This window comes from Phyllostomus discolor, chromosome 10, assembly GCF_004126475.2.
Source record: "Phyllostomus discolor isolate MPI-MPIP mPhyDis1 chromosome 10, mPhyDis1.pri.v3, whole genome shotgun sequence".
NCBI lineage: Eukaryota > Metazoa > Chordata > Mammalia > Chiroptera > Phyllostomidae > Phyllostomus > Phyllostomus discolor.
This window is the reverse complement of record NC_040912.2, coordinates 92,414,832-92,427,658: the sequence shown is the minus strand read 5'-3', so window position 1 is coordinate 92,427,658 and position 12,827 is coordinate 92,414,832. Positions and strand designations below refer to the sequence as shown.

The window sequence follows — 12,827 nt, the reverse complement described above, 5'->3', positions numbered from 1 at the left end:
CTGGGGCTCAGGCGCAGTGACCTCCGTGACCCTGGGGCGCCGTGGGTTGGGTCCCAGGCTGGGAGGCCCCTCGAGGGCTTACACAGAGACAGCTCCGATGCGCAGGCCAAGCAAATCCTTTGTCTGTGTCGCAGCGCTGACCCAGCAGGGCCCAGCCGCTATATCTGGGGGCCGGCGTGCAGGGCCGGCGGGAGGGCCGCCATGGCGCAGTGCTCAGGGAAGGTGAGTGCGACCCAGTTTCTTAGCATAACAGGTGGCCTGGCTGAGGGAGGTGGGAGGTGGGAAGGACCCCTCCCCCCACCCCCCTGCACTGGCTCTGAGGCCCCACCCCCACCAGTCAGGGAGGTTGTCAGGCCTCAGAGGGGCCTTGGCTGGGGCAGGGGCAGGGGCCTTGACCTGTCCCAAAGCGGGGACCCCCCCCCACCCCGTCCCTCCTGAGGCTGCTCTGTGTGGCTGCTCCTCCCTCAGGGGCACTGGGGGCCGGTTCTCCGCAAAACGTGGAGACTTGAGCGACCTTTGAATCCTGTGGGTGACCAGATGCATCCGGTCTGCATCTGGAGGGGAGCCTTGACCAGCCCCGTCCCGTGCAGGGAGGTGGCAAATCTGGATCCCTGCCCTCCTCCGGCTCCCCGTCCTCGCCAATCCAATACCGCCTTCCGTGGCCCAGGGACTGCGCTCAGGGCCACCACCGTGCCATCTGCACGGGCCAGCTTATGCTTCTCGACCCACACACCCTCCCGGGGCCCCTGAGGGGGAGCTGGGGAATGATCTCAGAGTTTACACACGCGCATGCCCCTGGCCAAATCATGCGGCCTCGCCTCGCTCCGGGGGGTCCAGAAGGGTGGTGCCCCTGTGGGAGGAGGGACATGTGTGTACAGCAGTTATGGGGCCCTAGGAAACGTCACCTGAGCTTTGCCAGGGCCCTTCTAGGAGCACAATTTTTAGAAAAGATTTATTTCTAAAATATGTATTTATTTTTAGAGAGGGGGAAGGGAGAGAGAAAGAGAGGGAAGGAAACATCAATGTGTGGTTGCCTCTTGCATGCACCCTACGGGAGACCTGGCCCAAAGCTCAGGCATGTGCCCTGACTGGGAATTGAACTGGCAACCCTTTGGATCATGGCCCCGAGCTCAGTGGACTGAGCCGCACCAGCCAGGGCCAGCACAATTATTAAAACCCAAGGAGTTATTGAATGGCTGGAACTTTAGGCTCCCCGGCAGGAGGTGAGTTTTGGGCACAGGCCTGTCACCCGAAGGAGCGGCCTAGTAAGCAAAGGGACAGTGACGCTAAAAAGCCCTTTTGAGCCGAGAATCCTGAGCCCAGCCCTGACTTGGCTGGTGGGGTTCAGGCCGCCCCCCCCCCCCACCGCCCAGTCCAGGGGCCACTCCCAGCCTATGAGGCTCGGTGATGGCGAAGTGCCGTCTTTTGAAAACACTTCTTGGATGTTGTGTTGTTGTGATAAACAAAAGTCAAGTTTCAAGAAATGCAGTGGGCGTCTGGGAGGAGCCCCTTTTCAACGGGGCCCCTGGCCAAAGGGGAATCCCCGTCCCCGTGTCTCTCCTGGAGTTTGGTCACCGTGAGCTCCTGGCTGGGAGGGGCGCGCACTGGGTCCATTCTCCCGCCGGCTCGGCCTACGCGGCGTAGCGCCTCCTGCAGGCAGCAGGCAGGCCTGGGCTTCTTCCGCGCCCCGCCCGGCCCGGGAGTCAGGGTTCAGTCGAGGGCGTCGGTCCCCGCGCCCCGGTGCCTTTCCAGATCACTCTCTACGAGGGTACGCACTTCACCGGGCGGAAGCTGGAGGTGTTCGGGGACTGCGACAACTTCCAGGACCGAGGCCTCCCGAACCGCGTGAACTCCATCCGCGTGGAGAGTGGAGCCTGGGTGTGCTTTGACCACCCCGACTTCCGCGGCCAGCAGTTCGTCCTGGAGCGCGGCGAGTACCCCGACTTCTTCCGCTGGAACGGCCACAACGACCACGTGGGCTCCTGCCGGCCAGTGGGCATGGTGAGTGGGCCGCGCCGCCAGGGGGCGTGCTGCCAGGGGGCGTCCTGCCAGGGGGCCGAGGGTCAGGCCTGGCCCGACGAGGGACAGCAATGAGGGGGCGTGGGGTCGTTAAGACAGACAGATGGCCCAGAGCCCCCGTCACTCCCACGGGTGGGCAGGGGGTGCCAGGCGCCCCAGCTGGACCTTTTCATGCCTATATTTTCAGGCATATTTGAGGAAAGCACTTCAGATTTCTTTTCTTTTTTACTAACAAATCATTTTTTTAATTTTTCAGTAACAGTTGACACACATTATATAAGTTGCAGGTGTACACCCCAGTGAGTAGACATTGTTTAACTTAGTGAGTGATTGCGGCAATAACGTCTCGTACCCACAGGCCCCGGCCCTAGTTATCACGGTATCACCGACTCTGTTCCCGGCGCCGGACCTTCCACCCCCTGACTGTCCCGTGACCGCAAACCTGTGCTGCTCAGTCCCTTCCCCTTTCTCGCCCAGTGCCCCGCCCCCTCCCATCTGGCAACTGTCAAAATGTTCCCTGCATGGATGAGTTTGTTTATGTTCTGCTTGTTGTTTCGTTTTGTTTTTAGATTCAATGTGTACTTATTGCCATGTTATTGTTCATATTTTCGGGGGGGTATTTTTCTTCTTCCTCTTCAAGAAGACCCTTTAACATTTCCTAGAACACTCGTTTGGCAATGTGGAACTCCTTTAGCTTTTTCTTTGTCTGGGAAGCTCTTTATCTGTCCTTTGATTCTAAGTGATAATCTTAGCACTTCAAATTTCTGATCCCCCAATCTTGCTGAATTTCCCACTTAAAATGCCATTGGAAGCCCTGGCTGATGTGGCTCAGTGGACTGAGCGCTGGCCTGCGAACTGAAAGGTCGCTGGTTCGATTCCCAGTCAGGGGACACGCCTGGGTTGTGGGCCAGGTCCCCAGTAGGGGGCGCGTGAGAGGCGACCACACGTTGATGTTTCTCTCCTTCTCTTTCGCGGCCCTTCTCCTCTCTCTCAAGTCAATTGCTTTTTAAAAAAATACTGTTGGAGACACAGAGGTTTGGTTTTGCCACCAGACGGGGGAGCACTTAGCCACTCAGGCAGACCACCAGGCAGGTCACCTGGTGAGGAGTGTTTTCCAGACCCTTCGGTGCTCCGCTGGGGGAAAGATGACGGGGGGTGATGCATGGCTGGCCAGTAAGCGGGAATTTGGGATCAGGGGCCCACAGGTGGCGGCCACTGCAAAATGTTGTTGACAGGAGAGACCTGGTTCTTCTTGCTGATGCATATAAAGAATTACATATCAGCAAACCTAGTAGTATGTAATCAGCTTATCAGTGGCCCGTTCCCATGGAAGAGCACAGGACCGGGTAGAGTAGGGGGTGAAAGGCAAAGTTTCAGGGCAAAGCAGGGTGAGAAAAGCAAGAGAGGCTAGAGACCAGGGCGGCAAGCCCCTGGGCAGCCTGAGGCCAGGTGGCCAGAGGCCCCGTGGCCCGAGAGCCAAGAGCCCAGAGCCCCCTGAGCCTGAGAGAGACAGACAGACAGACAGACAGACCGTCCTTTGTTCTCAGGACTTATATAGTTGGTGGGATAGGAGGGGAAAAAGTTACATATTGATTAACGGGTAAATGTGGCGCCAGCATTCCTGGGGGGATGTGACTACCCAAATTTAGGGACGGATGGGGGTCTGTCCGCCCGAATTCTTATCTTGCTCCAGACCCCATTTGGTCACCCTGTTGTAAAACAAATACGTGACAGGAGGCAGTTAATTAAATTTGGGGGCAATTTCCGAAGTTATTTATGGGCTCTTTCTGTAAGCATCAGGGACTCCCTTGTAAGACAGATAGTGACCAGAGGTAGGCAATTAACCAAACTCAAATTATGAGCTCTTTCTTGCTAATATAGTGTTTCTTGTGATATTGGAACACCTGGCGATGTTATCAGACCAGGCTCAGGACTGCTGAGTTAACATGTGAGACTTGTCTCCTTCCTCCTCCCTGCCTCGGTTTACTATTTATTCTACCTAGTTGGTAAAAGGCGTTTCCTGGCAACCAGGGTGCTAAACGCTGGCCAGTGGCAGCACTGCAGTCTCAGAGTTCTTCCTGTGCCGTCTCCTGCTTCGGTGTGACCCCATGTGTAGGGGCCAAGGATGTGTGTGTCCAGTTGTCCTGACGGTGGGGTTTGAGGACTTCGGATTCTCCCAAGTCCCAGTCCTGGCCGTCCTGCTGTGAGTTCCAGATGGTCCCGTAGGAAATGGGTGATCCCTGAGCCTGGAGCGAGCAGGGGACCCTTACCTGCCCGTGGGGCTAGGTGGGCAGGCAAACATCCGAGGACCCCCGGGGAAGTCACCTCCGGTGTGGGGTTCCCCTAGGCTGTGGCAGCTTGCATTGTGAGAACACTTTCTGGGTATTAACTACCACCAGGCCGCACACATTTGGAAAAGGAATTCACAGGGTGGGCCCTGGATCTTGCGTAATGCTCTTTGTATGAGAAACATCTCAGGTATCTTTCCAGCGATCTTCTAGGAGCCGACCTGGGGCCAGCCGTGCCGCAGGCGCAGCCCCTGCTGGCATCACCGTGGCCAGTCGGGAGCAGGCCTGCCTCTGTCTCTCAGGACGTCTGTGCCTCCTCCCAGGGACGCTGCAGGCATTTCAGCCAGGACTGCTCTGTGTTTGCTTTAGGCTCCTGGCTTCGTGTTGTAACAAAAGATCCTGTTACTGTTTGTAAAAAACACTATCATTTGAAGGCTCGCTTGAGGCCTGCAGCCCAGGGAGGGGGTGCGGGGGAGGGTGCGGGGAGACTGGACCAGGCCAGGGGCTCTGCAGCTGTTTGAAGTAACAGACCCCTTTCATCCAACCAAACTCCCCGCACAAGAACCAGCAGGGGTGCTGGGCTGGGGTGCCTGTGGGCAGGTGGTGGGGACACACACTGCCCCCAGCCTGGGAGCTCCTGGGCGTCCGGAGCTCGTGGTGACTCCCAGTCCCTGCCCCCGCACCGTCTCCCTGTGCTTCTCGGGAGGGTCCCCCCGCGCCATCCACCTTCTTTCGTTCTGCTGCCCACGGGGGCCCACAGCACGGGGAGCACTTCCGCCTGGAAATCTTCGAGGGCTGCAACTTCACGGGCCAGTGCCTGGAGCTGCGTGACGACTGCCCCTTCCTTCCCAGCCGGGGCTGGGCCCAGACCTGCGTCAACGCCATCAAGGTGTACGGGGACGGAGCGTGAGTAGAGGCCGCGTGGCCGCCGGTGACAGGCCCAGCCAGGCCCCGGAGGCCCGTGCGGGAGGCTTTAGGGTGGGTCGGACCCCAGCAGCGGGCAGCTCGTCCCCAGCCCGCAGGCCTCTCCCTCCCTCAGTGGCCTCCCCGGCCCCAGTCAGGCAGTGCGGTGGCCGCCTCCACAGCCCAGAGGGGCCACGTGGCTGGGACACAGGTCCCTCCCCTGCAGCCCACAGCCTCCAGCGATGAAGGGCGGGGCGTGTTTTCTCCCGCCCCCACCAAGGGCCTCACAGACTAGACCAGACCCAGCCCTTGTGTGCAGCTGGGCTCCCGGGGCTGGTAGCGGCTGCCCGGGGGCTTGGATCCCTGGGAGCCCAGGGGAGGGAGGAAGGGCCGCCCCCCCGCCCCCCCGGGCTCCGAAGTGTCTGGCAGCAGCTCCTCCATGCACCTGCCCACACACACCAGTTTCCCACTGGAGGGAGCATCCCTGGGGCAGGAGCCTGTTCGTGGCCTTACTTTGGGATCTCCTAAAACAGCCCCAGGCACACGCATGGAAACGAGAGTGTTGGCCAGGTGAATGAGCAATGACTGGTCCCCATTCGGTGCCAGCACCCTGCCAGGTGACAGGTGCAGTCTGTGCACACCGACCTCTCAGGGACCAGGAACGAGTGTGTGTGTGTGTGTGTGTGTGTGTGCATACGTGTGTCCTGGAATCTCTCGTGGTCCTTGCAGACTGATCAGCGTAAAAGATCAACTTTTACTGGGCCCCCCTGGCATGCACTGGTCCCAAAAGAAGGGGTGGGAGGTGGGGCAGTGGGAAGGGCCCCCCACCCCCCATGGTGCAGGGAAGGAAGGGGACACTGCGCAGCGCCCCCTGAACCCTGGCCTCCCGCCCGCCCCCCACCCCCTGCCCCAGGTGGGTCCTGCACGAGGAGCCCAACTACCGCGGCCGCATGTACCTGGTGGAAAGAGGCGACTTCCGCAGCTTCTCCGACTGGGGGGCCCACAGCGCTCGAGTCCAGTCCCTCCGCAGGGTCGTCAACTTCTTCTAGCCGGGCCCACGGCCCAGCCAGGCCCCGGGGAGGCCGGGGGCAGGGGCTGTCCCTTCTGCCCCGCTGCGGGACAGGGGGCCACGGGGAATAAAAGTCATAAAAGTGGAGAACGAGCCAGCCTGAGTGACTCCCTGCCCCTTCCTGACGCCGGGGCAGCTGGACAGGGGTACCCCCAGCCCTGGGCAGGAGGCCAGCAGGACTCCCCAGGGAGGGGATCCCAGGGGCCTCGGAGGGTGGAGGAGGACTCTGTGAGGCACCCACTTCTAGGGCGACATTAAGGCTGGAAGGGACCTAGAGGTCCGGGGGCCCAACCCTCTCACTTTGCACGTGAGCCCCGAGTGGGAGTGACCGCCTGGGGCCAGCCAGGATGGTGTCCCGGGGGGTGTGACACTGTGGTTGTCCCAGGGACCTCCCACCACACCCTCTCGCCCCCCGGTGAGAGAGAGCTGGAGAAGGTGAGCCACTCCGGGCTCCCTCGGCCCACCCAGGACGACGCCCACCAGGAGAGGGGTGCGGCCACCAGGAGTCAGCTGTGGGACCCTCTGAGCAGAGGAGTCCCGACGAGCGACTGTCCACCCTGCCCGAGACGGGGAAAGGGCTGCCCTTCTGCCGTTTGTCAGGGGCGTCTCCAGAGGGTCTGCCCTGTCCCCCAAAGCCCACAGCCTGCCTCCTCTCACTGCACCCCAGAGGATGGGGCCCAGGATGCCCGGCTCCTGCAGCTGCTGGCTGCCAACCCCCCCACCCCAGGCCTCGAGCTGGGAGGAAACACCGCAGAACTAAGGGCAAACCGGCCCAAATCTCTGCGCCCAGAGCCAGCTGACATTTAAACCTCCGTGTCCGTATCTCTCTATAAGGACACCGGTCACATTGGATCAGGGTCGACACTAACGACCTCCCCTGACTTAACCTCGTGCCCTCTGTCAAGACCCAAACTCGGTCACATCTCCAGACTCTGAGGGTCAGGACTTCTACATATGGAAGGGGGAGGGGACCCGTTTCAGCCGCTCCGGCCCCGGTGCCCTGCTCTGCCTGACGACGGCGGTCACACCTGTCGTCCAGCTGCACACAGCTGTGAAAGCCACGCCACTAGCCCACGAGAAGGTGCTGTGGGAATAGCGGTTATTGGTCGTGAAGTGACGCCCTCAGCGTCGCCTGGGTACGTTGCCGGGGAGCCGGGAGCAGCGAGGTCAAGAGCGAGCTCAGAGTCTGGGTCCTGAGTAGACCTAGGACGCACGGCTCTGTGCCCCGGTTTCCGCGGGGAATACCAGCAGCGCCCCCCCCCTAGGGGGCTCAAGGAGAACTGCAGGGGCCGGGGAGCTCCTCCAACCCCCCAGGGGCAGGGGGCGGAGCCCGGCCCGCATTCCAGACGCCTCCCTGAGCTTGTCCTCTGCGCCCGCCCCGGGCAGAGCCAGAGCGGCACCTCATTGAGCGGTAATTTAATGCTCCACCGATGGGCTTGCGCTCCCGGGCGACCTGCCCCTCACCCCGCCCCCCCGCCTTTCCTCATCTGTCAGCAAATCTGCTCTTTGTCTGAGAGAAGAAAAACAAGATCCCCACCAGAATGCTTGCGGGCAGGCCTGTAATTTGTCTGAAGTCCGTCCAGGGGGTCGGAGGACCCAGAGCCAGGCCTTCTGAGGAGTCGCATGCTTGACATATTTCTGTCTCCGCTCTGTGGTCTGAGGAGCCGGGCTTTCTCAGAGCCATCCCTTGGCCGCCCTCAGCCCTCGGTCCCGCTGCCCCCAGGGCCCCTGCTGACCACGGTGTCCCCCCCATGTGTGGTGTTTATCGGGGCCCAGCCGGACCACAGGAAGAACACCCCCTCTGAGGCCGGGCAGCGGCTCCCTGGGGAGCAGAGGGCTGGCTCTGGAGAGGCCTGCGCCCCTGTCCCCTGCCCCAGCCTCCCTGCCCCCACTGCAGGTGAGCCCGGCTGGCCTCCTGTGCCCCTGGGGGCTCCCACATTTTCAGGGCCGGCTGTCTGCCGCCTTCACCCTACTAGGAGAAAACGGAAGTCCTGCCTATCTTGTTCTTCCCAAGAAACTCCTTGGATTTTCCCCGAGAGAGTTTTAGAATTTTAACTCCTGCATTCCACTTTGGGAAGATGCATGAGACAGTTCTGGGGGTGACGGGCGGGGGGGGGACAGTGGCAGGTGGCCCAGAGGGTGAGTCCACGTTCTGCATGTTTCCCTGCAGTAAAAACAGAACTCCAGCCCTTGTGCTGGGGTGCTGGCTGAGGGCCGTGGGCAGGTAATTTGGGTGTCCGGACCCTCCGAATCCTAGAGGACCCTGTTGGTCTTACCTGCCCATGCCTTCTCTTACCTGAAGACTTTGGCACCTACTGATCTCATCTGGTGTCCCATCAAATGCTGTGGAGTGACAACTGAGGGCATTGGAAGGGCACAGGGTGACTCAGGGAGCCGGAGCCAGGACCTAGCTGAACCCCGACTTCCTGAGCCCCAGTCCGAGGGCAGCCTGGTGGCACGGGAGGGAGTGGCTTGCACCGAGGGGTGTGAAGGCCAGACCCACAAGGCGAGCACCTTTGTAAGCGGGCCCCTGGCCTCCCTGCCACCCATGGGTAGGGGGTCCCTCTGTGGACTCAGTCATTGAAAACATCCACAGCTGACGTGGCCCCCGGGTGGGGACCCCGCCTGAGAGGGGCCAGGTGGGGGGTGGTGTGTCCCTGTGGGGGCCCCACGGGTTTGGAGAAAGCCCCTCTGGAAGCTGAGACCAGCCCCTTTCTCAGGCTGTGGGGAGCGGGCTGAGCAGCCCAAGGGGACACCCTTGCTCCTGGTCCATGCCTGCCGGGGACCCCCAGGACCTAACACCCTGGATGGAGAGCAGGAGGGGGGCCATCAACCATGTGGGAGGGGCCACGTTCAACCACAGAGGGTCTGGCAATTGTGCGGGACTGCCCAGGTTGGCGGGTCGGAGCTGGGACAGCAGGCTAGGGGACCGACGAACCCCGCCCTCTGCACACTCGCTGCCTGCCCCCCAGCCCCCACAGCTGGGAGCCGCGGTGGAAGGTGGGGGAGGCTGCTCCTGGGTTTGGGGCACAGGGAACGGGAGAGCCTGTCCACTTCCCAGCTGGGCCCAGCCGCCCTGGACCCCAGGAGTCCTGAACCACGTGGACAGAGAGAGCAACCAGAACGGGCGCTGCCCTGATACGGTGGGGGGGGTGCCGGCAGGAGAGAGGAGCCCCCGGAGATGGCAGCAGCCCTCCACGCAGAGAGGGGGCGCTCAAGTGCCACTTTACCTTTATCTAGGGGCTGGACACCAAGGTCAGGGAGGGTATCCATCTCAAAAAACAAGATAGAGACCCTGCCCAGTAGCTCTGTTGGTTAGAGCAACATCCTGATATGCCAAGGCTGTGGGTTTGTGGGTTCAATCCCTGGTCAGGGCACGTACAAGAATCAATCAATGGCCCTGGCTGGTGTGGCTCAGTGGATTGAGCTCAGGTCTGCAAACCAAAGGGTCGCTGGTTCGTTTCCCAGTCAGAGCTCATGCCTAGGTTGCTGGCCAGGTCCCCAGTTGGGGGCGCACTTGGGGCAACCACGCATTGATGTTTCTCTTCCTCTTTCTCCCTCCCTTCCCCCTCTCTAAAAATAAATAAATAAAATATTTTTTGAAAAAGAATAAACCCAATGGATGCATCAATAAGAACAACAAATGGATGTTTCTTTCTCTCTAAACAAATCAATAGATTAAAAAAAAATTTTAAAAAAGAAGATAAAAAGGTAGAAGGAAAAAAGTGAGCCGAAGTAAGCATGCACCCACAGTGTAATTATACGCAGCACCAAAGCCTGACCCTTTGCTAGAATGAGACTCCTCCGGCCTGGGCCAAAGCAAGCAGTGGAGCAGGCTGGGTTCCATGAGGCAGAGCCCGCAAGATAAAAGAAACCAGTTTCCCAGGAGGAGCAGAGCCATTCCTGGGACTCAGGCCAGCGCGAAATTCTTCCCGGCGTCCTCGGGACCCACACTGCATGCCGAGAGCTACATCCTCAACGTATGCCCCCTGCCAGGGAGACAACCAGCTTCCTGGGATTGTTGCTAATACCCTCCCGCAGGGCCAGGCCAGTGGCCTCCCACCAAGGTAAACTTTCTGTAGGGGGGGGGAAGATGTGAACATCCCTTGTTTACACGGGAACGTTTAGCTCATGCTAAGCACGTTGCATCGGGCCAATGAAGCCGGGCCTGGCCGCACTCGCTTGTCAGTGAACACCAGCGTCCCCAGTAATGACACAGCTGAGGTTTACTCAACAGCTACTGTGCCCAAAGCTCGAGGTCACACCACGGTTACAGGTGATGAGGTGGCTGTGTTAGCCTCTCTCTGTGACAGGGGAAGAAGTAGACTTAAAAGGTCATTCCAGCCTTGGCTGGTGTAGCTCAGTGGATTGAGCGAGGGCTGCGAACCAAAGGGTCGCAGGTTCGATTCCCAGCCAGGGCACATGCCTGGATTGCAGGCCACGACCCCCAGCAACCGCACATTGATATTTCCCTCTCTCTCTTTCTCCCTCCCTTCCCTCTCTGAAAATAAATTTTAAAAATCTTTAAAAAAAAAAAGGTTATTCCAGAACCTTGAGTGCCGCCGTCACTGTGGGTCCTTGTGGGAGAGGGCCAAATGGCTCCATGGGAAGCCACCAAGATGTCTCAGGAGCCTGGAGTAGAGAGGCCAGGGGCAGGGTGTCCAGAGGCCACACACTCGAGTGTCAGGACGGCAGGACAAGGCTGTGGCTCCCAGAGTGACCGTAAAGACACTGAGGCCCCGAGAGAGGAAGGGGGTCACTTGTGGGGTCTCCGTTGTGGGATCCCACCCTCCACCCAAAGACGGGGGGCTGCCTTTGTTGACTCAGAGTCCCTTTCTTTGGGGCCCTGCCTTTGGACGTGGAGCGGTGCACGCAAGGTTCACACCGTGCAGCCCCCGGAAGGCAGGGGGCGCTGTTGGACACCTAGCCACGGTAAGAAGGGGCTGCGCGCCGCCAGCACTGGGAAGCCCAAGCGTGGCCGCAGGGAGCGACATCCCCCGGGGCGCTGGGCTGTCCCCACCGTGAGCAGTCCGTCAGCGTCAGCGGCAGGGCCCTGCTCCCGACCCAGGGACGCGTCAGGTAGAACAATTACATTCTCTCTCCCCGGAAATGAGGTCTGGTGCCGAATCGCACCCGAGAGAGGGCGGCCGGAGGAGCCCCGTCTACTCTCGGCGTCCCAGAGCCAAATTCCACCCGTTCTGGCTGCTGAGACCTCCCGGCCCCCCACCCCAGCCTTTCCCTAGTTCTTATCCTTCTTTAGTTATTTTTTTAAGATTTTACTTATTGAGTTTTAGAGAGAGGGGGAGGGGAGCGAGAAAGAGAGGGAGAGAAACATCAGTGTGAGAAAGAAACATCACTGGCTGTCTCTTGTATGTGCACCGACCGGGGACCGAACCTGCAACGGAGGCCCACGTCCCGACCGGGAATCACACCAGTGACCTCTCGCTTTGCCGAACGATGCCTAACGCACAGAGCCACACCGCTCATGGCTTTATTCTTTTAAAAAATATATATTTTATTTATTTATTTTTAAGGAGGGAGAGAGAGAGAGAGAAACATCAATGTGCGGTTGCTGGGGACCTGGCCCACAACCCAGGCATGTGCCCTGACTGGGAATCAAACCTGTGACACTGTGGTTCACAGCCCACGCTCAATCCACTGAGCTACGCCAGCCAGGGCTGGCTTTATTCTTCTTTAAACCTGGATGTTCGTGTCTTCCTTCACTTGATTTCCTCCCAGTGAATCCCCTTTTCTTGCTTAAACTCAGCAAACTCGGTTTCTTTCGCCAGCAGCAAAGATCCTGGCTGACCCCACCCCACCCCCACGCCCGCCAGCTCCTCTGTTCTGTTCCCACCAAAATAAGGGCAGGTGCAGCGAGGGGCTCAGCTGGCCCTGGCTTCCCTTTGGGAGGACACTAACTTCCTGTCCAATGCCCTCTGTGGGATTAACAACCCCTGCAGGAATTCTGCATAGCTTCAGAGTCCCCGCAGAGCGCAAGCAAATGCATCATTTGGTGGGCAGCTGGGGATCTTCTGGAGTGAGTGGAAACAGATGTTGCTGCACCAGGCTCCCCGAGGGTCCCGCCTACTCCCCCCAAGCACACGCACAGCACACACAGGCACACACGAGCACACACACACTCCAACCAGGATGCCTCGCGGTGTTGTGTGAGAATAGTAAGCGCTGCTCACAAGACAGATGCCCACGTGCCAAAAGGCTGCCACCTCTCACTGGGACGGCGGGGGTGTACCAGGCACCGAGAAACTGGTTATCACCTTGCCTGTCTCCGTCCTCAGAGGGATACACTTAGGGGCAGCACTCACATTCCTCATTTTTAAAAAAAGATTTTACTTATTTACTTTTAGAGATAGGAGAAGGGCAGGAGAAAGAGAGGGATCGAAACATCAATGTGCGAGAGAAACATCAATCATCGGCCTCCCACACGCCTCCAGCTGGGGACCTGGCCCACAGCCCAGGCATGTGCCGTGACTGGGAATCGAACCAGCGACCTTTCGGCCTGCAGACTGGTGCTCAACCCGCTGAGCCAC

At 59.6% G+C, this 12,827-nt stretch overlaps 1 protein-coding gene across 1 annotated transcript; it reads left to right on the top strand.

Moving 5' to 3' along the window:
- The first annotated feature begins 135 nt into the window (after positions 1-135).
- CRYGN (crystallin gamma N) lies at positions 136-6,372 on the top strand. The gene is made up of 4 exons (XM_028525128.2): positions 136-222; positions 1,753-2,001; positions 5,068-5,213; positions 6,124-6,372. Exons 1-4 carry the CDS (start codon positions 202-204, stop codon positions 6,257-6,259), a joined length of 552 nt encoding a protein of 183 aa, XP_028380929.1. The 5' UTR covers positions 136-201; the 3' UTR covers positions 6,260-6,372.
- The last annotated feature ends 6,455 nt before the right edge of the window (positions 6,373-12,827 follow it).